The 23,690-nt window shown below is 31.1% G+C and overlaps 1 protein-coding gene across 19 annotated transcripts in view; it reads right to left on the bottom strand.

Moving 5' to 3' along the window:
• The window catches only part of BIRC6 (baculoviral IAP repeat containing 6), a 286,722-nt gene that overhangs the window by 148,768 nt on the left and 114,264 nt on the right, over nucleotides 1-23,690 (bottom strand). For 10 of the 19 annotated variants that reach the window (XR_008915486.1, XR_458692.3, XM_007476045.3 and 7 more), the window contains 15 exons: nucleotides 23,251-23,384; nucleotides 22,418-22,555; nucleotides 18,106-18,233; nucleotides 15,508-15,639; nucleotides 13,247-13,462; nucleotides 11,608-11,791; nucleotides 11,070-11,225; nucleotides 10,464-10,597; nucleotides 9,572-9,725; nucleotides 5,688-5,804; nucleotides 5,001-5,155; nucleotides 4,584-4,710; nucleotides 3,178-3,288; nucleotides 2,027-2,160; nucleotides 664-791 (listed from right to left, as the gene is read on the bottom strand). Coding sequence is in view for 17 of the 19 variants with exons in the window: in XM_007476045.3 (XP_007476107.1) it covers nucleotides 664-791; nucleotides 2,027-2,160; nucleotides 3,178-3,288; nucleotides 4,584-4,710; nucleotides 5,001-5,155; nucleotides 5,688-5,804; nucleotides 9,572-9,725; nucleotides 10,464-10,597; nucleotides 11,070-11,225; nucleotides 11,608-11,791; nucleotides 13,247-13,462; nucleotides 15,508-15,639; nucleotides 18,106-18,233; nucleotides 22,418-22,555; nucleotides 23,251-23,384 (2,148 nt within the window). In the remaining 2 variants the exon portion in view is untranslated. The remainder of the gene's footprint in view (nucleotides 1-663; nucleotides 792-2,026; nucleotides 2,161-3,177; nucleotides 3,289-4,583; nucleotides 4,711-5,000; nucleotides 5,156-5,687; nucleotides 5,805-9,571; nucleotides 9,726-10,463; nucleotides 10,598-11,069; nucleotides 11,226-11,607; nucleotides 11,792-13,246; nucleotides 13,463-15,507; nucleotides 15,640-18,105; nucleotides 18,234-22,417; nucleotides 22,556-23,250; nucleotides 23,385-23,690) is intronic. The other 9 variants (XM_007476047.3, XM_007476048.3, XM_056813245.1 and 6 more) reach the window with 2 other exon arrangements.

Here is a 23,690-nt window from a genome sequence, read left to right as displayed (position 1 = left end):
ATATACCTCTCTTATTTAAAGTAATTTTCCCCTTGGACCTCAAGCTACAATTTGCTTATCAACATCTTTAATCACTGTTCCAAGTTCTGCTTTCTAAGATCAAACAAGAAGAAACTTATCCAATCCATTTTCCATATAACAGTCTTCTAGGGAGATTAAACTATTGCTTACCATGATACAACCTAAACTAATTAAAACAAACAGTAGTTATCAAAACCATTATATATGGCACAATTCATGAAGTAAAGAGGTAATTTGGCCAGGAAATTTCATTAAGCCTCTACCGTAATAAGAGATTGTCCTAAAAATAATGAAGAAAACAACATATAAAAGAATGATGCTTGACAATAACTATGAGATTTATATTTACTATGATGATTTTAAATATTAGCTCTACCATTTATTACACTGAAAAATTAGCCATCATATTTTAGTTCTCTTGATCAACATTTCATCAAGAAAAATGTTTGGACTGGATCACCTCTAAGATTCATTCAAATTCAAATCCCCTATGACTCCCAGGACAAATTTAAAATGACATAATAGGTTAAGTTGTTTTAGAAATGTTAGCTACAATGTGTGTTATCAATATGTATGTATGATCAATTTTGGTGAAAACTGGCATGAGCTACCAAAATTATTTTTTAAAAATTCATACTTTACCTCTCTGTTGAAAGTATATGAACTAGTTTTAGCAAAAATTCACTAAATATCTGAGGACATGTTGAAGAAAGGTGCACTTGTAATCTTGTAAGAAATTCTTGCATAGCTTGTGTAGCAGTTGGTCCAACCTTACAGAAAATAAAATTATCCAAATTATATTTACATTAAGATTTTATAGAAATCCTCTACTTACATAGAAACAATTACCCTAAAGGAATAACAGTAACATGAAATTATTTTACTGAACATTGTTTATATATGCTTAATAGGCTAAACTATTTGAAGTGGTATAAATGGCTCAGATTCCAATATTACTCAGGGTCTAGCAAACTGTCAGGTACATAATAAGTACTACTTATTCATGTTTCTTATTATTAGTTGGGTCAAATAACTCTTAAGCTCATGATAGTCTAAATTTACTTTAGCTTTTTCTTTTTCATGATTTTATTAGCGAGTATAATTCACATTTAGTTCACTAACTACATAAAATCAGCTTAATCTGAATTTTTCCTCTTAAAGTAGAAGTAAATCAAAAAAGCTAATATCACTTCTTGATTATATATTTTTAAGGAAAAATAGTCTAAGGGGTTAGAAAAATATAGTACTTATGCTAATACATCACTGTGAGAGCTACAAATTGGTACAAACATTATGGAAATCAAGTAAGAATTTTGCTAAATACAATATTAAAATTCTCACGACCTTTTAGCCAGACACCTTAATATAATAGAATATAACTATGCCATAAGAAACAAAGAAAATGAAGGCTTTAATAACAACAGAATATACTCAATTGATACAGAATGAAATGAGAATGAGGATAACAATATCCATAAAAATGAAAAAAAAATGAAAATGCAAAAGTATTATAATATAAAAACTGAATGCTTTGTGAGATTTTAAAAACAAAAAGACAATAGCAAACTCAATTTTATATGAAGAATATAGTGATGATGCAAGAAATAAAGCAGAAGAGATAAACAATTTCCAGAGGTTCAGATTATTTTCCTTAGTACTCATTAGGTCAGACACAAAGTGAACTGGACTTAAACACATGAACTTCAAAAACAACCATGAAAATATGAACATTCCAAAGTTGCTTTCCAAGTGACAGTCACCTTTATCATAACAGTTGGCATTTATATATTATTTTAAGGTTTGAAAAACACTTCATAATAATAATCTCATATAATCCTGAAAACAATATTATAAAATATATGGTATTATTAGCCCTATTCTGCAGACAAGGAAACTAACAGAGACAGCTAACGTGACTTGTATAAGGCCATATAGCAATAAGTGGCTGAGACCAGATTTGAAATAAATTCTTCTTAATTGATAATTGATAGAGCTCTATTATTACCTGTGGGCTGTGTTGATTTGTTCCATGAGGACTAGTTCCTGAAAGAAATTTTACTAAGACATGAATAAGATTAGGATCAGAGACCAATAGATGAGCAGTACTTTCCTGAGCTCCAATGGCATTGCTTGGACCAGCTAAAAAACAAAAACATACAGAAGATACAAATCAATCATACTCCTAAATATTTATAATACCTTAGAATCAATCAAACATTAACTGTCATTTTTCATTTTTATTTTCTTTTAAAAAATGCAAAGCTATATATAACACTGAACTTCTATAGCCTTTATTATTTTCCTTAACTCACTTAATCACAGATCATATTCAAAATCTCAATGCCTCTCTTTCATATATATTATTATGAGAACTTTGTTAAAGTCAGTTTCGTGTCCTGGTAGCAAATATAATCCATTATGGCATTTTTGAATATTTAGTACTCAAGAAAAAATACAAATGAACACACAGAAATAGTCACATCTTGATTCCATGCTCATTGCACTTACCAACAAAGAAATTAGAAATTACTGGCCAGAAAGTTTCCTTTTTAGAGATAAAATTTTGATAAGAAATAACATCATAGAAGTAATTAACCAGTTTGCTAAAACTGGTGCAATACAAATTGATGATGTTATGAATATTTCCCTATACCTACTAGTATATTCTGATCCTCTCTACTGGAGTTTTAGAATGCTTTGTAAGCATCATGATTCTGACATAATACAGAATTACCTTCAAATTAACACCAAAAAAAATGAATATGGCTAAACAAAATTTGCCTTACTGTCTTGATTAACCTTAATTAATTTTGTATCAAAGAGATTATGTGATAAAACTAGAGGGAAAAATTTGATTATTTGATGGCACAAATTTTCAAATTTTATTTGTTTACTTTAATCATATTCATTACTTACCTAACATCCAAGTAAAAAATAATCACTATAAATACAACAATGAAGAAATGTGAATTTTGCTATAGGAACTCATGTAAAATAATATTTAATTTTAATAAGGGCTGATACTCTCAAATATATAATGGAATTTTCCACAAATTTTATCTTGATAACTCAGTATCATATTTCATAAAAGTCTCAATTTTCTTTAACCCAAAATATTACAAGTATACAAAGAAATAAAATTTCAAGTGAACTTACAGTTAAGCTGCATGTTTGTCATGAGCGTTAGGCTATGAAGCACTAGGCACCACGTCCGTAGTAATGTGTTGGGATACCATGCCAATACAGTTAAAAAGCTAGTTATCGATGCTGTAGAGAAAAGAGTTGGAAAAGAATAAGACTACTTTTGAGAAAAACAGTCTCACATAATAATTTTCAGATCTTCAAAAGTAGGATTTATAAGAAAGTAGAACACATGACTCTTCAAGTTACTAGATTCTTCAAAAAGAAAGTAAGTTAACTCTACATATGCTACTCCAAAAAGGCAAAAGTTAGAGAATAAAATAATTTCATTGAAATGTCATCCTCTGTGAACAAATTCCAACCAGGACCTTTTCATAGGTCTAATTACTAACATTTTTTTCATTTCTTGAAACAAACATCTCTCCTTACAACTTATAAACATTTCACATTATTCATTATTTAGAAAATAGCAGAACAATTTAACTTCTTTTCTAGCTAAGATGACCCTTATCCTCACTATTTTTTTTTTGGCTTACACCTACTATTTTTTCACACTCTCCACTCCTTCCTCTTCCCCCACTACCACATTTCCCTCTATAATTTTCCCCTGCAAAACCATCCCATGAAACTGAAATTATCTTATAATATTTCATACCATCCTAAAGCCACACTACCTAAGGGCATTAAATTTCCTTCTTCATGTTAAAATTCTAAATCATCTAACTCATTAACTATTATAATATGCTGTGAGATGATATGAAATTCTAAATCACCATTATAAAATACACAAATACATCTTAAAAACACATATTCAAAATGTGTTATGAGAATACAAAGATAGATTACAAAACAGTACTTATACAAGATGCCCCGAAGTCTGTGTATTTTTAAGTTTTAATTAATTCAGTACTTCAAATACTATAAATTTTAACTATTTACATTTCTTTAATACTAATTCAATTTCAGAATAAATTTTTCATTTTAATAAGAGGCATTCTGTCATCATGCATTACATGTGTGACTATTTCTGAATGATACTTTCTCACAATGGTAGACTGTCTAAGGAAATACCCGTCCTCAGCTTCTATAGTTGTCTGATCTATTTCCATTGGATTTTTTTTTATGGTCACATCAAAACTGTAATGTCAAAAGCTCTTGCCTTGAGGCTAGCATCAGCTAATTAAAGTTTTTTAAAAGTTTCAAAATTAACTAACCATGGTGGTTATATTGAATTTTAGCAATAAACAATAATATTTGAATATTTTTGATTAAAAGTTTAAATTTTTATTTGAAAGTTGTAGTATTTATAATTCTGGTTGAAACCTTTATTAACTTCTAGGTAAATTGCAAGATTTTATTAAGACTTTTGGGATACCCTGCATTTGTGTAAAATGCTACTTTAATCTGGATAGCTCGTTTACCTTGATTCAAAGATATGACAGGTGTACGATTAGCATTATATAAGAAAATGTCAGCTCCATGTTCTTTACTTCCAGAGGAATTAGAATTTAGACTTAATGTAAGCCATAACTGTAGAAGGGACTCCAACTAAAAAGAAAATGTTAAAAATGAATTTTTAAAAGATATAAAGTGGCACAAGCATAAAAGAATAATCATTGTAAAACTATACTAGAAAAAACCTCTACACACATACCCACTTATGAAACATGTATAGTAATTACATAAAAACAAAGCCGAATGTATTGAATGAAATTTTATACAATGAATCACATGTTAAAATTCTTTTTCTATAAACTATTTCATCTTCTACTATAACTCATAAACAAAATTACTATTCCTCAATGAACATATTATTTCATATGTTCTTAGGGTCATACCTGAACATGATGAACTTGAAGCATGGAAAAAAGTTTGTTGAAGCAAGAACTTAGCATAGGGATGGAGGACAACTGTATTATCAGTTGGTTGGTTTGGTTGGCGGCCTGGAACCCCCTTAATAATGAATCATCTGTTCCAGTGGGAGACTGGGAAACTGAAAATTAAAACAATTCTTTCATGATGTCAAAAGAAAAAAATAAACTTAAATTCGACATCAATATGTTTCTGTAAATTATTTACTCACACGTATATGAAATGGTGACATAAAAATTATAACATCGACTTAGAAAGGTTATAAAGGAGGGGCTCAATTCATGCATTCATTAGACTGAACAAATATGTAGCTAAACTAAATATTCTTCAAATCCCTCCCTGGATACAATTCTAGAGCACAAAATAGAGCATAAGCAAAAACAAAACAAAACAAAACACAACACAACAACATAAAAAACAACCTGAATTTGGAAATATCTAATTCAAACCATCAAATTCAATGAGCATGTCCTGAATGAACGACAGTGCAAAGTGCTAAATTTGTGTCCTGAAAAGCATTATTGCTCAGGGAGAACATACATTTAACTTCATTATGAAATAAATTTCAAGACATTTTGTTTGCAAAGTCTAAAAGACAGAAAATCTTGGGAATGGTAAAGTTTTTAAAATAGCATGAAAAAATTTCTACTTACAAGTAGGAGATGTGTTTGTTAATGCTTGTAAAATGGAATCAGCTTCCAGAGTAGACATCATTTTCAGCATTAACTCCGCTTGCTGTTCAAGTCCAACTTCTAGACGGGCATCCAGAGCTACAAATCAAGAGGGAAAAGAATTGAAATTTAAGAAAACAGAAATAAATGGCACGAATGAACCAACTATTATAATATCTATGATGACAGAAGTTACACTATCCCTTTTTTTTAGGTTAAAAGTACCATTTTCTAAATAAAATCAGAAGATTTCCACAATATTTTCAAAATATTTCTAATATAAGATATTAAAAATAACATCTTAATTAAAATAAATATCTAATAGCACTATATATTTTAATATTTAATATTAAAATAGTTCTAATAATTCTAAAAAAACTGGAAACATTCCACACTATTCACATAAAATTATTTATAAAGTTCTTTTTTAGAATGATGAATAAATTTATCTCCATAATGTACCCTGAAATAACTCTAACAAAGAATGAATTTTTCTATTCTATATTAGGTTCAGCTACTGTCTCCAATTTCATCTTGTGTTATTTACATTTCTTTGTATATAGCATACATAGTTATTTAGGTTCCAAATATGGTTTTCGTCAATTTAATTCAATAAACATTTAATAAGTACCTATTAAAAAGGATGTGGCAAAGTGGGGACGCTAATTCATTTCTGGTGGGAGTTGTGAATTGATCCAGCCATTTTGGAGGGCAATTTGGAACTATGCTCAAAGGGTGATAAAAGACTATCTGCCCTTTGATCCAGCTATAGCACTGCTGGGTTTGTACCCCAAAGAGATAATAAGGAAAAAGACTTGTACAAGAATATTCATAGCTGCACTCTTTGTGGTGGCCAAAAATTGGAAAACGAGGGGATGCCCATCAATTGGGGAATGGCTGAACAAATTGTGGTATATGTTGGTGATGGAATACTATTGTGCTCAAAGGAATAATAAAGTAGAGGAATTCCATGCGAACTGGAATGACCTCTAGGAATTGATGCAGAGCGAAAGGAGCAGAACCAGGAAAACATTGTACACAGAGACTGATACATTGTGGTACAATCAAAGGTGATGGACTTCTCCATTAGTGGCAATGCAATGTCCCTGAACAATCTGCAGGGATCTAAAAAATACTGTCCACAAGCAGAGGATAAACTGTGGGAGTAAAAACACCAATGAAAAGCAACTGCTTGACTATAGGGGTTGAGGGGATATGACTGAGGAGAGACTCTAAATGCAAATACCAACAACAGGGAAATGGTTTCGAGTCAAGAACACATGTGATAACCAGTGGAATCGTGGGTCGGCTATGGGAGAGGGAAAGGTGGTGGGAGAGGGGGCGGGGAGGAAAAGAAAATGATCTTTGTTTACAGTGAATAATGTTTGGAAATGACCAAATAAAATAATGTTTAAAATTAAAAAAAAAAAAAAGCATGAAATGCTTTAACTAAGCACTGAGGCAACAAATAAGAAAAAACAAAAGTCCTCACTCTCAAGGAAGAAGATAACAATATGATGAAAGGAGAGTGAAGGGATGCATAATTTGGAGGAAAGCAGAGGGCATTTCATTCCATGGAGTTGAAAGCAGGCTAAGCAGATGATGTCTAATGGAGTAAGCTGTATAGAGCATTAATAATACAGCACTTTCCTTGGCCCAGGCACCATGCTAAATACTTTACAAACATTTTCTCTTCACAACAAAACTGTAACATGTGCTATTAATATTCTCATTTAAAGTTGAGGAAACTGTGGCAAACAAAGGCTAGGTAAATTGCCAAGGATCACACAGCTAGTAAATATAAGCTTCTATGAGTAAGGATGGGGCCTGAAAGAAGATAAGTTAAAAGGAAGAAATGAAGAGAGAGAAAATTTTAGCTTATAGGAAATAGTCAAAAGGGAATGTCCGGAAACAAAAACTAAATAATCTGGAAGGGCAAATAGCCATGAGTTCAGTGTCTCTTGAATTCAGAGTAGAGGGCAGTGAGTAAAGTGTAAGACACCTGGAAAAGAAGTCTTTAAAAGCTAAACAGTCAATAATTCTTATATTCCATCTTAACTGTTTGTTAAATGGGAGTGAACATTGTAGGTAGGTCATATGGGAATACTCTGGATTTGACATACATTAAAACAAAATTTTTTCAATTAAAAAATAATTTAACGGAAACTTTTTTTAAAGTATGCATCAAATGACAGTGGAATTACACATCAGCTACAGGAGGGACTTAGAGGGAGGGAAAGAACATAATCTTGAAACCATGGAAAAATGTTCCAAACTAATTAATTAAATTTTCCAAATTTAAAAAAAGTATGGATCACGTATAAGGTATAAGGAATTATGTGTTACTAGTTAAAAAGAAAAGAGAAATAATAGTCATGAAATATGTACTTAATAAGCTTTCAATTTAGTTGAAACTACAAAGCTTATCCATGAGAAAACTAAAAGGTCAATGGAAAAATCTAAATAACCGAAAACAGTAAAAAAAAAATCAAAGACTATATTTGATTAATTGTCAAATGACCTAGAGACAATAACTGCTCATGGGGTTTCAAAGAATAGAGGTGAAATCAAATCACTAGAAAGTATAGACAGATTTTGCCACACGTCTATCCAAAATACTTCCAAAATCCAGAAGAAAACAGTATTTATCACTTGTTTATATGGGTATATGATTTGGGGTTTTGGTTTAAAAAGATTATTCTATTACAAAAATGAATAATATGGAAATAGGTTTTGAGTAATATATGTATAAACCCATTGAAATTGTCAACTCTGGGAGGGGGACAATAGAAGAGGGAAGGGAGAAAACCTCAGCCAACTTATTAACCAGGCAATTACTTGCATTTGGGCCAGCTAAGGCCCAGTTTTTAGATCCTGACAAGTAAAAGAATGGACACAGTTCCTAATATTTACTAAAAGAAAATCATCATACATCTCAGAATATTCTCAGATGACTTTTAATGTCAATTTAATTTACTAAATTTCTGAAATTTTCAATTAAGTCTACATATTAGGAATATTGACATCCATAAAATTAATTTGAATTCTCACTCGACCAAATTTAATCACTTTATAAAATGTCCATTCACTAAATACAAATGCTCATTTGTTTTACTTTGCCTGTTTTATTTTGTTTTATCACAATGTCATTAACTACTAATAAGCAGGATCTCTGTGCCAGAAGAGTAGCTTCCTTTTTTCTTTCATTAGTTCCCATTTCAATCAAATTTCCTAATCTTCACTTGATTTTGCCAACTTTAGTTTTATTAAATTTGTCAAAAGGCAAATTATTATATTTAACTATTTTTAATTTAACGAAAATACCCCAAATGTTTTACAAAACTTTACTTAATACAATATATGCTTCAAAAAAGGGAACAAAATAATAAATGAACAAAATGAATTAAAACTAGTTTATTCAAAAGACCCCAGGCAGTGGAAGGAAAGAATCAAAGACTCAAAATTATGTAAAGCATTTATGTTACACATTTTTTTTTTATGTATAAGGGCATCAGAGGACATTTAAAGGAAACAAATTCAAAATATTACTAGTTTAAGATTAAAAATAAGTAGTATCACTACTATTTAGTTAGAAAGTGATAGGATTGTCTTTGTAGTGAGACAGTTGGGATTCCAACACTCAAATGTAACTTCTGATATTTACTATGTGACTTTTGGATTTATCTTCTAACTTAGAAAGGACTTTTGAAGTACATTAGTGGAAGCAGTTCTCTATACTGATAACATCACAGATTCTTCTATCACATGAGAGAAAAAGTCTTAGAAAACATGTGAGTAATCCAATAGTTTCTATTCAATCAATTTCACATTTCATTATCAAAATAAAATTTAAAAAATATACTTACCCTGAGAAACAGACACACTAACAGTCTGTGAGCCATTTTTTTCTGTAGTTGCTGGTGGTTTAGCTACAGGGATTCCAAGACCTCCAATGTAAGGATTATAATTATAGGTTCCATAATCAGCACCCCAATAATCATACCATGTGCTGCTTATAGGCTTTATAAAATGAGAAGACAGAAGAGAATGTATATTATTCTCCCCCTCATGTTGTGTTGAAATCCTCTATCTACTGGGTCATAATTTATAATTAACTCCATGTAGTAAGAAACATCTATCTATTCAAAAATTTCAAAATGGTATACAAATTTCTGTGATTTACATTTCTCAAACACAAAGTGCATCTTATTATATATATGCAAACTTATTGTAAACAGTATCTAGTATGTGTTTAAATTCAAAATTCTACCTAACTTTTGTACTAAATATTTTAAATCACTGCCTCATAAACTATTTTAGTTCTAAGACTTCTCAAATGTGGAATAATCTAATCTGTACTTAACCAAAATAATACCTAATTACATAATATTCATTTCCTAATTTTTTTATTTGTATACAGCTAATTCTGAATATAGCAATTATGAATACTTTTCTCATAAAACCACCTAAACAGTATGAAAAGAATTATCAATTTTATTTCCTCAATAGTACATTTTATTTTTGTTGAAAAGAATTTAGAAATACCTCTTATTAAATTCATTTTGATAGCTATATCATTACTAGTCAATTTCTCACTGAATTCTGTAATATTTAATGCTGAAAATGATATCAGCAATGGCCTATATGTTGTGTATTCAAATATTCAGTTTTCCCATATAAAAAAGACATTAAAACCAAATACTAACAGGTTAGAAATAAAACAATACAAATTAATTTGAATATTTAAGTATCTCATACCTTGAAGACTTTAGCTGCAAGCGGATCTTTTTCCAAATCAATATCTAAAGGATCAATGTCAACTTCCATCAGGTCTTGTAATAACTCGAGATCAATTTCTTTATCTTTTTCCAAAGATGAAAGAGGAGGAGCACCTATGATTGAATTTGTTTTTTAAACTTAGAATGAATTAACTGAAATTTAGCTTAAAAATATGGTTTGTACTTCTTAGATAAAAGACCTTGAACAAGTCACTTACACCCAATTAGCTAGCCCTTAATGCTCTTCTGCCTTGGAACTGATAATTAGTATGAATTCTAAGACAGAAAGCAAGGGTTTTTTCAAAAAAAGAAAAATGGTTTAATTAATCTGAAACTTACTAATCTAAAACTTATCAAGTGAAATAACTATATATTAAAATTTCTTTACTATTAATGCCACTTCAAAAGGGAAATAAAAGATCTCTTAAGTGTCCATATTTTGGGGTATATTCTTCACTAAAAGTATTTTTAAAACATGAGCTGTTCCTACTAAACTAATAAAAAGCCTAAGAGTACAACATATTAAAATAATAATGTATGCTAATTAAAGAGAAAACTACTATAAAATACAATTAAATTTATTTACCAGTGATATCATGAGTCAGAGGTTCATCAATAGTTTCAAGCAACTGAACTGAAGATTGTTGAAGAGAATCATCAGAATCAACAGTGGTTGTTCCTACATCTTCTCCCACTGCCCCTTCTTCCATAGCTTCAGCAGCAATTGGTGCTAACAACTCTCCTGTGGATAGTTGCAATAACTCTAATAAGCAATATTTCTCCAATAATAAATTTTAAAACAAATCAAGTCAATCTCTACCAGTTTCAATACAGCAGATCATAGATGCTATTTATCATTTATTATCTATTTCATTTTTTCTAAGAATAATTTTTGAATGAGTTTGATGTTTAAGGAAACCTGATGCAACTTTTCAATATATAGGTAATAACTTTCAACAGAATCTTCAAGGAGTTTTTGTAGTATACATGAAGCAAAAGGACTCTCTAGAAGTAAATCTCTAACTGTAGTTACTTACATAAATTAGAAAAATCAGTAGACTGTTTTACAGCTGTTTCTGAGTTAAGATAAAACCATTGCCACCTGAGAAGAAAGCTTAACATACCTGCTAAGATGTCCTGTAGCATACAACTCAAAGAATATTGAGCCCAAGCACCACCCCAAGATATATCTCCTCTATTAAAATCAGTTCCCACCATAAGTAACAAGAGTCTTTCTAGTTGAGGCTCATTCACAATTTCACATAAATGAATTGTTGGTCGTGTAGCATTTGCAATTCGTGCAAGAACCTATAACAAATTTTGGGAAAAATAAAACAAGCATTTTGATAAGTAAAAACCTTATCAACAATACTATTTCAGTTTGTTGCTAACTCTTTTGAGCAACTTAAATGTGTTTTGTTCTAAGAAACACAATTTTTAGGTGTCAAAAATAATGTGCCAGCATATGTATGAATGAGTAGTCCTATTTCCATAATTATTATATACATAAGAAAGTTTACATTTTTCCATTTTTATTTTCTATTTTAATTGCTCTGAATGAATTGCTAAACAGAATGCATTCAAAGAAGCACTGTAAATAAATTCTTTTTTTTTTAAACTGGGGGAAAGGAAAAAAATGGGACTCCCCTAAACTTCTTTACATAGTAACAAACATAATATTATTTCAAAACACCAAAGTCAACTATACATTTCTAAACATTTCAAGCCCCTATTTCCTCATCTATACCAAGATTATACATTTCCTAAGGTTGTTGTAAGATAAGAGGACAGGAGTTAGAGCACTGCAAGGGAGAGGCAGTTCAAAAGGGAGAGACTGCTAGAGAATGAGATGAGAGAAAGAAAAAGATAAGAAAAAAGTGGGAAGTGTGAGAGGGACAGGGGAAAGTGAATAAGAAGAGAGAGCACAAGAATATATACAGAAAAGCATTCAAGGTAAAATGGCAAAGAGCTGGACATTCAATCAAGAAAAACCTGCATTCAAGACTCTGACTCATACTGACTGTGTGATACTGGCCAAGACATTTACTAACTCAGAACTTTTTTTAAACACTTTCCTTCTGTCTTGGCATTAATACTCTGTATTGGTTCCAAGGCAAAAGGATGGTAAGGGCTAGGTAATGGGGGTTAAGTGACTTGCCCAGGGTCACACACACTGGGAAGTGTCTGAAGTCACATTTGAACCTAGGACCTCCCATTTCCAAGCCTGGCTCTCAATCCACTCAGCTGCCCCCTAACTCAGAACTATTGACCAAGTTGACCAAGTTGCAGAAAAGGTTTGAGTTGCATTGATAAATGAGAAAGTTCTTAACTGGAAGTTACCTATACAGGTAAAATCATAGGGCTAAGCAAAAATTTTATTTTTCTTTCTTTTTGATTGGCAGCATGGCAGAGTGCTAAAATAAAGATTATAAGAAAAAATGAATTCAAATTTTAACTGACATTTTCTAATAAGTAACTTGGAATAAATAATAATCTGGCAGTGAGACTTAATTTCTGTTTCCCTATCTATAAAATAGGAATACTAACAGTTCATATCCTACCTATTGTACAAAGTTGTAAGGAAAGCATTTAATAAATGATAAATAAATCTCTAAAACTGAAATATGAGTATGACTTGTATCATTACATTATTTTATTATCAACTTGTTTTATTGCAATTTCTAACAAATCTCATTTTTCAAATTATTTTAGTAAGCCTGTTCTCTTCATAAGTTTATATAAATGAAAAAATTTTAAATTTACCTTACAAATAAACAAAAGTAGATCTGCATGACAAGTAAAATCCATGGACAGAAGAAAAAGCAAAAGTTTCTGCACTACTGAGATACAACGTTCATGGGCCAGGGTAAATGGAAGGGGTTCTATCTCCGGACTTTCTTTTGTGGTTGAGACTTCTGCATCTAATGTAGAACGAGGCCATTCCGCAGTCCGACGTAAACGAATTAAATCCTTAAAGTGCTGTGTATAGGGAATTAAATAATTTTTTCATTTTATTGATATTTTAATTAAGCTATTACAACATATAATTTTACATTTAAAATTAAAATGAGGAACAACATGTTGAATGAATCTTGATAATTTCGAGTGGCTTCAAAACACCAGGACTATGAATGAAATACTGGGAAAAATGAATTGCATTAAAGTTTGCCATTAAAATAGTACTCAGAAACTTAAAGTAAATTTGGCACGAATGAGAACTGTTTGAAATAATCAATATGTAAAATATAGAATATCAAGACAAATCATGTTGAAAACCCAGTTGAACAAGAACAAACTTTTTCAATCCAAAAAAAACCCCAAACTGCATTAGAATTATGCTAATGGGCACACAAGTACATTAACAAAAATCCTACAATACCTTCCATCTCCCCTGACTCCCCACACTAATGCCCAACCTAAGCAGTATTAGACAATACAATTTAAAGTAGTGGTTAATACAACAGGAACAATATTATGATAGTAATCTAAATAGTCAAGAATCAGTATGTAAGGCTCAAAGAAATGGAAATTGCTGCTAAGAGTTTCACAATGTCAGTGAAACTTGGTTATGATATGTTAATGATTAATTATTGTCAAATAACATGTTACATGGTATATGCTTTTAAACATAGCAAGACAAATTGCCAAAAATCTTAAGCAGATGGGCTCACTGGTTTTGTTTTAGTCCATTAGTTTTGACCACAAGAACCTAAGTCACTCAGATCCATAAATTAGTCTGTATTTGTGACTTTTTTGTTCTAATTATCACATTTTAACTCTCAATAAGAGTCCAAAAGTTACTGACTATATCTGTGGAAGGAAAATTTGTAATTAAAAATTCAAAGTCTTCAAAAAAAAAAACAGTATGAAGGCTAAATAATCAACACTTTAAAAAAAGACTCCTTGTGGTGACATAACTTGTTTAGTTCCACATTTTAGTGGAGGATTTTTGTAAAGAAAATACATATGAAAATAAATTAAACAGCAGGGCGGTTAAATATTATTCTGGATTCATTCCTTTTTTAATTTCTAGGATGATGCACAGAGGCCTTTAATTGCTTTGAAATAAATTCACTTCAATACATTTACATTATATATATACATTATATATATATCCACATTTTATGTAGATATAATACATTTTAAAAACTTGACCTCAAAAACAAGTATTATTTTTCATTAATAATAAACACCCAAATCTAAGTGACTGCTAGAATCTTTTAAAAAGACTTAGGAAGTTTTTGAGTAGCCTGATTCCCCATTTACTTCTTTAGTTCAGAATATAACAATTTTTCCCCTTACAAATAACTTGTAAAAAATAATAATTCCTATAATTCAGTAATCCCTAAATCAATAATTCTAAAGAGTAAATTAGCAGCTAGGTGACGCAGTGGATAGAGCACTGGGATTGGAGTCATGAAGGTCTGAATTCAAATCTAGCCTCAGACTTAACGAGCTATGTGACCATCAATAAGTCACTTAATCTATCTGCCTAAATTTCCTCAACTCTAAAAGAGGGATAAAAAAAAGCACCTACCTCCCAAGGTTGTTGTAGGATCAAATGAAGTTAAAATTTGTTAAAGTGTCTAGACCTGTGCTTGGCACATAATAGGTATTAAATGAATGCTTATTCATTTATCTTCCTTTCCTCTCCAGAAAGATATTGTATACAATAGGGTTTGATTGTGGGCTACTAATTTTTGTACCTAATGTTCTAATGCTGAAATTTCATAATAAAGGAAGCAAAGACCAAAGAAGATTATATCTATTATATAATCTAAGATTAGAATAAAACTATACAATTATCAATGTGCTTTTACATAGGATCTGATTTAAAGTCCTATAAGCAAGTTCAAGAAAAAGAAGACTAACAAGCTAGTTTCAAGTGACTGGTGAATTAAATGAATATTGATGACTGGCATGGATCAAAACATCAGGAATCAATTATTTAAAAGAATAAAATGGAAAACTACTTTTCTTGAAGTAGGTAGGCTTTTAAATTGAAAGCTGTAAGATCACAATACCTTTGATGTAGCCTGCTTTAGTTTTGCCTGCTCTACCAAAAGTTTGTACGATGATCCTTTGTTGCTTTGTATTTTCTCTTTTTCCATCTGTTCCACCAAAGCCTTCTGTTTTGATTTTAATAAATTAAGTTGCTAAAAAATAAAAATTAACAAATGAAAATATAAGGCATTGAAATACAGCATTCTTCTACACTGGGGCCAAAGCTTCCAGTAAAAACTGTATAGAATACTTTATTCACATGCAAATTGTTCATGTAAGACTGTAAAGTTGAATAGAAGAACTAAAAAATAATAAAAAGATATATAGCTAAAATTAACATTTATATAGCGCTTTATCTGTGCCAGGCACTAGGCTAAGCGCTTTTATAAATATTACCTCATTTGATCCCTACAACAACCTTAAGAGGTAGATTCTATTAGCATCCCCATTTTACAACTGAGGAAACTGAGGCAGACAGAGATTAAATGTTAGGGTCACATAGCTTGTGTCTGAGCCCAAATTTGAATTCAAGTCTTCTTGACCCCAAGCTCAGTGCTCTATCCACTGCGCCATCTAGCTGCTATATAAGAAGATATTTCCTAAGAAATTTTAAAATACAATCCAAATCTTAGCCAGGCCTCTAAATGTAAATATAATGCCTCTGAAAAGTCTAATATACAATATTAAAAAATTAACATCATAATTAGATCAAGTGCTGGGTCAAACAAATGAAAACTGGAAGAAAATTATATTAGCATGTATTCCATACTCACCAGATAGGTAAAACTATTTAGTAATATAGAGAAAATTGAGTTTACTTGGATGAAATTATCCTGAGTTATTCAATTCTCTTTGCTATGATTTTGAGCTCATCAAGCAACCTTCTAATTAGAAATGAAGTTTCCTAAGCATTCATTCAGATTCCTAAGTACCTGTTCTGGTTAAAAAATACGGAGTTTCCCATTAATAGAAAGATATGTCTGCATTAGAACTTGAAAATGTAGTGTACTAGTTTCTAAAAAAAAAGTTTATTGGGTATTTTTTTGAGTTCCTGAATTTGAGAATTTCCTCTAAATTTGTGAAATTAAGATGCATTGACTTTGAATCTATTTTGTATTTATTAACAGCTCTTTACTTATCATTCCCTCTACTTGACTTTAATCTTCTCAAGCTTTGGTATTGTTTTTTTTCTACTTGCACTTACCAAAGGAGCTATTTATTAAATGCTTTTTGAATTAAATAATGACTCTTAATCCAGCACCTTCCAAGTTGTAACTAAATCAAGAGGCAAAGTCTAAAGCTGTAGGCTAGAATTTAGTAGTTCTTTTAAAAAATATTTTTTCTTTAAAAAAAAAAAAATCTTACCTTCCATCTTCGAATCAATACTTTGTACTAGTTCTAGGACAGAAGAGTGGTAAGGGCTAAGCAATGGGGGTGGGGAGAGTAGGGAAGTAACTTGCCCAGGATCATACAATTAGATATATCTAAAGCCAGATTTGAAGAAAGGACTTCTACCTCTAATCCTAGCTCTCAATCCACCAAGTGACCTAGTTAACCCCATTACATTTCATAGAGATTATTCTCTACTTGGTAAACTGTACTTTCTTTCAAAGGGTTCTATTCATAATCAAGAGTTGTTTGGCTTCAAATAACAGAAATCACAGGAAGACCAGAGAATAAAAGAATGAAAAAAATTTCATTAAATATCATGTGTAAAGCACTGTGCTAAGTACTAGAGATAAAAATAGAAAGTACAAGTCTCTACTATAAAGCAGTTCAATAATGGAGCAGACATCATACGTGGAAAGTTTCAGTGGCAAATTAGTTAGAAAGGTCCATAGGGTAGAAACAGTTTAGTGATTTGCACTTGGTCCTAAAACAATGATGGTATTTAGATGTATTTACACTGCAGACATTAGTCAATTAATTAGAGGTTACCGTAATGTGGCACAGTAATATGTCTAGAGTCAGGCCTCAAACACTTAGTAGTTGTGTGACCTTGAATGAAGTTTCCTCACCTATAAAACTGGGATAACATCTACCTCCCAGGGCAGTTGTTAGCATCAAAGAAGAATATAATATCTGCAAAGTGTTTAGCACAGTGCCTGGCACATAATATGCTCTATATCAATATCTATTTCCTTCCCTTCCCTTCCTTTTCCCAATAAGATATATGTGTAGTTATCCCTCTTGTTCCTGAAGCATTATAAAGAGTCAACAAGTTTACCAATTTCAAGACACTAGAATTAAGTTTAAAACAATGCATAACAAAACCCAATCCTATTATGCCAATGACTAATATTCATGTAAACAAAATACTAAATAAATAACCACTCAGAACTTATAATTCCTAAAACAAAAATTCACGCTATACAAAGTAATTGCAAGCCTTACAAACAGAAAATGAAATACCACAATAAGGACCATGACGTAGGCAGGTTAACAGTACTAAAAGAACCTGCAGTACATAATTAAGGAACATGTAGAAGATCAAAATAGAAAATTCTGAAAAACAGCCTGCGGGAGAATAATGTACAGCTAACACTATTTTTAAAAGATGATTGTAAAACAACCAAAAATATTTTAAAAGGTTAAAGTTTAAAAAACGTAATAATTACCTGTTTATGGTGAACAAGTTGTTTTCTGATCTTTCTGGAATATAATCTATCAAGGCTACTGTTGCCTTTGGAAGAGCGATTTAGGCTTTGAGTATGCAGACTGTTGTTAATGAAACTCCACTGGTGACCTAACTCAGAGGGGAAAATAAATTCATTAATGGGATGAATAATTTTAGGAAACATGTAAATAATGAAAGCATTATGAAGTTGGGTATGCATAGAGGAGTAAAGATAGCAGGTAGGCAGAGAAAGGGAAGGGATTTTTCAAAATTCTTTAGTGGAAAGAGTTATTTACCAGAATTTTACTAAAAAGACAATATATTTCTTAATTGTAGAAAACACTTTACATTTGTATCATCCTTCAAATTGCAAATAATTATGAGTATTGATTTATTATTTGCCTTAGTTTCATCATCATATTATTATTATTACATTAGCTGGCTCATTAATTTCTAACATTTCTCCAAGTCTTTAAATAGGTGGTTTGTTAAAAATGGCCACTCAAACTTTCTTCAACATATAATCAGTAAAAGCAAATATAATGTATCTTCATCAGTAACATTTCCTTTCACACAAATGAAAACAGTGTTCAAAATAATTTCCAAAACAGAATATTACAGATTTAGAAGAGCACCATGTAAAATTTTTTAGAAGTCCTTACAGAAGATGATTTAGGCTTGAGTTTGCAAAAAAACAAAGTAAAGACCAGAGAAATTATTCTTATTTGAGGCAGAGATAAAAATATAACCTCCAGCTCCTAACTTCTATTCCATTGCTCTTTCCAGTATATTGGAAGTGTCAAAATGAGAGGCACAGAATCTCCAGTGGTACCCAAACCAGATTAAAATTTAATTGCTCAAATGTTTTAAAAATAAACACACAATACAACACAGATTAATGCTAATTAATGATTTTCAAAGTCAATATGCAGCCTAGTGGCATCGCTAACTAGTTAAGTTTGACACCATTATACTAAATTAAAGTAAAGAAGATATGATGTCAATATATTTCAACTAATGTACTGGCACAGGCACAAATTTTAATGACATGTTAATAAAAGTTAATTTCATAGCACAATGCACCTTTTCAAAGGAGAAAAATGAATTTTTCTTAGATGAAAAAGAAATAAAATTTCTTTTTAAAAATCTATGAATGGAATTACAAGTGATTAAGTTTAGCATTATCATTTATAGCACAATTTACTACCATGCTTGCTATCCTGTTTTTTGACTTTAAATGAAGGATATTTTAAAAGTAGGAAAAAAATTTCAATTCATTGCCTATCTTCTTCACCATTCTTCATAAAATGAGGAACATAATCTAGACAACAATGAAGAATGTCTCTTAAAATTGAATATTTCTACTGGCACCCTTAATTCCTCTGCCAATACCAGTAGAATAGAAACTAATAATTTCATTTCCTACTATGTGGAAATTGACACTATGTGGCATATAAGAGACCTTAGAGGCCATTCATAACCTTTCATTTTACTTATGAGGAAGCTGACAGAAATGATTGACATGTATGTATTTACAGAATTAACACAACCTACCATCGAAAATGAAAATAGGAATTCTACATGAAGCAGTCTATTTTCAAACCCAACTATTCCTAGTATAACAATGCTGTGTAATTAGAAAATTTTGTACCCTTGAACATCTCCCAGCATCCCTTCCCTCTTTACCCAACATTTGCATCGCTACTTGTATATAGTTCTGTAACTCCACCCTAGTGCTCTCTTTTCTTATGTGCCTAGCTGGGTAGGCTCTCTCTTTTTCTCTAGCCTTTTATTTCCCTTTTGGCTTCAAGTTATTATTAATAAATCTTATTAAATATATTACTTGGAGTATTTTGGATATTAATTTTTATTCTGACAAGCCTCCTATCTTCATCTCAAAGTTTATTATTGTTCCCAAAAAGAAGACAAAACAATTAGAACAACATCAGAAAAGAGAGGGAGACCCTTTTTAACAGAGGTGGGGAAGTATGAGGGCACATAATATAAGTGCCTAGTTTTAAGAAATTGCTTCCTCTTTTGCTTTTATAAAACAATACTTGTTTAGACAAATGGTCCCCTGGATCAGGGGAGAGCAACATATTTTGAAACCAAGGTATTACAATGCCAACATAGATTTTAAAATTAAATAAAACACATACACACACACAACTTAATATAACTAAATTACAAATCTTCAAGTATTTGGAGATACCATCTCCAATATAAGCTGTTAAATTGGGTAAAAAAAAAACTAAATTAGGGAAATAGATCAAGAATAAAATCCTAGCTCTAATGCTAACAACATATGATGCTCCTAGGCAAATCACAAGTTTTCTGGATCTAAATACCCTTATGTATAAAACAAGAGTTGTCAAAAAGTTATGTCAAAGGTCCTTTTCAGCTCAAAAACCAATGGTCCTATGAGAAGAAATCCATTGTAAAACTTCACTGAGCCAGACCAGTCAGGTGATTTTAGATTTCCAGTAATCAGCAACTATTTTCTCTTAATGAATTAGCTGGACAAACTGCAAGGTTTCTTCTAGCTCTAACTCCCATAGATCTTAATTTGACCTCCAGTGACAGACAATTATGCTTTTAAAAGTTCCAGATTTTTTCTTTATACTAACCAAAGGGCTTACTGCAACTTCTACTCATTGTCCTTTTTTTGTATTCTAGAAACAATAAATTATATTTCCAGATGTATAGCAATACCATACTTGGAAGAAAACTCATAATTAGTGACAAGTAGCACTCAGAATCTTTCACATGGCTGAGCCTAACAAAATCAAAGAATATTTGAAATGGAAGCATCCTTGGAATACATCCACTTTATAGATGAGGAAACTAATATCCAGAGGATCAAGCAATTCTTAACAACTAGCTATTTTTAGACTCAAGTTCACCTTCATCAACTCCATAGTACATAAGAAGGGTAAACAACAGAAACCTTAATAGGAAAAAATATAATTGTGGCTTGGAGAGAACTGAATTCTAAAAGAAGGTATCATGGATTTGCAAACTAGGGTAGGTCCAAGGAACCTGAAAGGTCTCAAATATTTGTCTAGAAAACAAGTGAAATTCCTTTGCCTAAATCTATTCAAATTTAAAATAATTACCAGGAGAGATGCAAGATTTATTAATGTTTTGCCAAATCAACTCTCAAATACTGCCTATCTAGATATAGAGAGTTGCAATCTTCATCATTAAAGAGAAAAGTAACCGACAAAAGCAGATTCTCATGATATTGAGCAAATAAATTACAGTCTTACTTTATGAACAGTTCGTTACCTGTGACTGGCAAAACCTGAAGGATGTGGGTAAAAATCAGTATTGGAAAAAATAATACATTTACAATTTTGTTTAATGTTTACACATAGAAACATAGGATTCCTGAAGGGAAAAAAAATTTATAATCTGAGATCAAATTAACAACAAATGGTTATAGAATACTCCAGAAGATAAAAAGCAGATGGTAAATGTCTATATTATTAGCTAGTATATTTCTTTCCTATATATTCTTGCTCTCTCCAGGTACATAACACTTAGCACAATTTTAATGGACTTAACAAATCAACAAATCGACCAAATACTACATCATCTAAAAATGGTAGTATGTTTTTTAGGCTTCCATCAAAGCAAAACTGACTGCTGAGGTCAGAAAACATTTATTTTATTATTAAGCATGTTTGTGTATATCACATTTTGGAAAGGACACCAATAACAACTTACTCATAATGGTGAAGAACTAAAAGATGTTATACACAGATGAGCTAAAGGTAGTGTACATGCTGAACCTGGAGACTAAATGACTAACCTAATAGATTAAAAATTTTAAACGGTAGCTGCTTAGGGAAACAAAGCTGAAAAGGATCAAGTAGTCAGTTGAGATTCATTATATTTTTGTACTTTATGATTTGGGAACTAATGAAAGAACACACTATGTTATGGGAACCTTGAGATCTTGGGATTGTTTTATCTATTAGAAAAATGGAAATTTGATATATAGCAGACTGAATGCAAAAACTTGTTTCTTCTCCACTATTATTTTGCATACATATATAGAAAAAGATAAACATAAGCATAAAAAAAAAGCCAAATTCTTAAAGCCATAAGTAAATTGAAAACTTACAGAAGGGTTTATTTTACTCCCTATAAGAATTTGTACTGCATGACCTGATTGTATTCCTTATGCAAAATTTTTGAAAATAAAGTTTATACTTTAGTTCTCAGATCCATTCCAATGCTTGGAATGCTGGGAAACTCTAGTCACCATCATATCCTCCCCACAACATGTTAATGTAAACATTTGATACCTGTCAGAAACCTCTCCCTTTCTTTACCATTCAAAGGTTTCTTGGCAGTTGCTGCCTCGTCTTCAATGGTGGCAACGTAATCTAGCAATCTGGACACCAACATTACAACCCAACTGATCATGGGAATATCCAACACTCCTACAAGGACACAAGAGACAAAGAAACAAGTAGACAAAGGGGGTTAAAGAAACATTTTATATTCATCAAATAATACAACTAATAAATTTTAAAAAATAAAATAAAAACTTTTACCTTCCATCTTAGAATCAATAAAGTATATTGGTTCCAAGGTAGAAGAGCAGTAAGGGCTAGGGCAATGGGTTTTAAGCAACTTGCCAAAGATTGCACAGCTAGAAAGTGTATGTGGCCAGACAGAAGTTAGGACTTCTCATCTCTAAGCCTGGATCTCAATCTACTAAGCCACCTAGCTGCTCCCAATTAATAAACTTTGTAAAGGATTGTTTAAAGACATAGACACCAAATTTATACATATTGGTATTCTTAATGATAAAAAAAATTAAGGATTGGAAGCAAAATGAACAAATTAGCATCATGATCTTAAAAATTCTATATCCAGTTAAAAAAAAGTCCCCCAAAATATATCCTCAACACCTTACAAATATCCCTTTCCAAGAATGAGAAATTATAATTAAGGAAACAGCATTAGTAACTGTTGTTTTCTTTGGTCTGAGTCAAGAAAAATGGCTTTTGGTGATATCCTAAACATACATATTAATGTAATGTTATTATTAGTACTAAAATAGTCCAGAGAATATTTAATATTCTGTTTATTATAAGATGTAGGAGTATCTGATTGGTAAAATAAATATTACCTTCTGTGTGTCTGTGCATAGGCAGATGTGGTTGAAGAGGTGACAGTAAATTATCCAGGAGATTAAGCAAGCTTTCCAAGACTCCACTGTTACTAAGTGATCTTTGGCCAATGCAGGAAAGTAACATGAAGACCCTAAAAATAAACAACAACAAAAAAAGTATTTATACAGATAAGCCCCAACAAATATCTTTTCTAATAAGTTTTCATGACATATCTATTTTGTAAATAGCAATATGATACTACCAACCCCAAAAATGAAGTATATGTAAGTAAAGCAGGTAAAAAATAAATTGAGAGCATAGAAAACTGGGCTTAAATTCTGACCATGGCCAGTCATATGACCTGCCTTAGTTCCTTTCCCACTCAAATTTGACTTCTGATAGGGATGGGCTACATAACATCTAAGGCACCTTCAAGCCCTAAAATTATTATTGTACA

Source organism: Monodelphis domestica, chromosome 1, assembly GCF_027887165.1.
Source record: "Monodelphis domestica isolate mMonDom1 chromosome 1, mMonDom1.pri, whole genome shotgun sequence".
Lineage (NCBI taxonomy): Eukaryota > Metazoa > Chordata > Mammalia > Didelphimorphia > Didelphidae > Monodelphis > Monodelphis domestica.
Note: the sequence above shows the minus strand (reverse complement) of the source record. Positions and strands in the feature narration are given on the sequence as shown.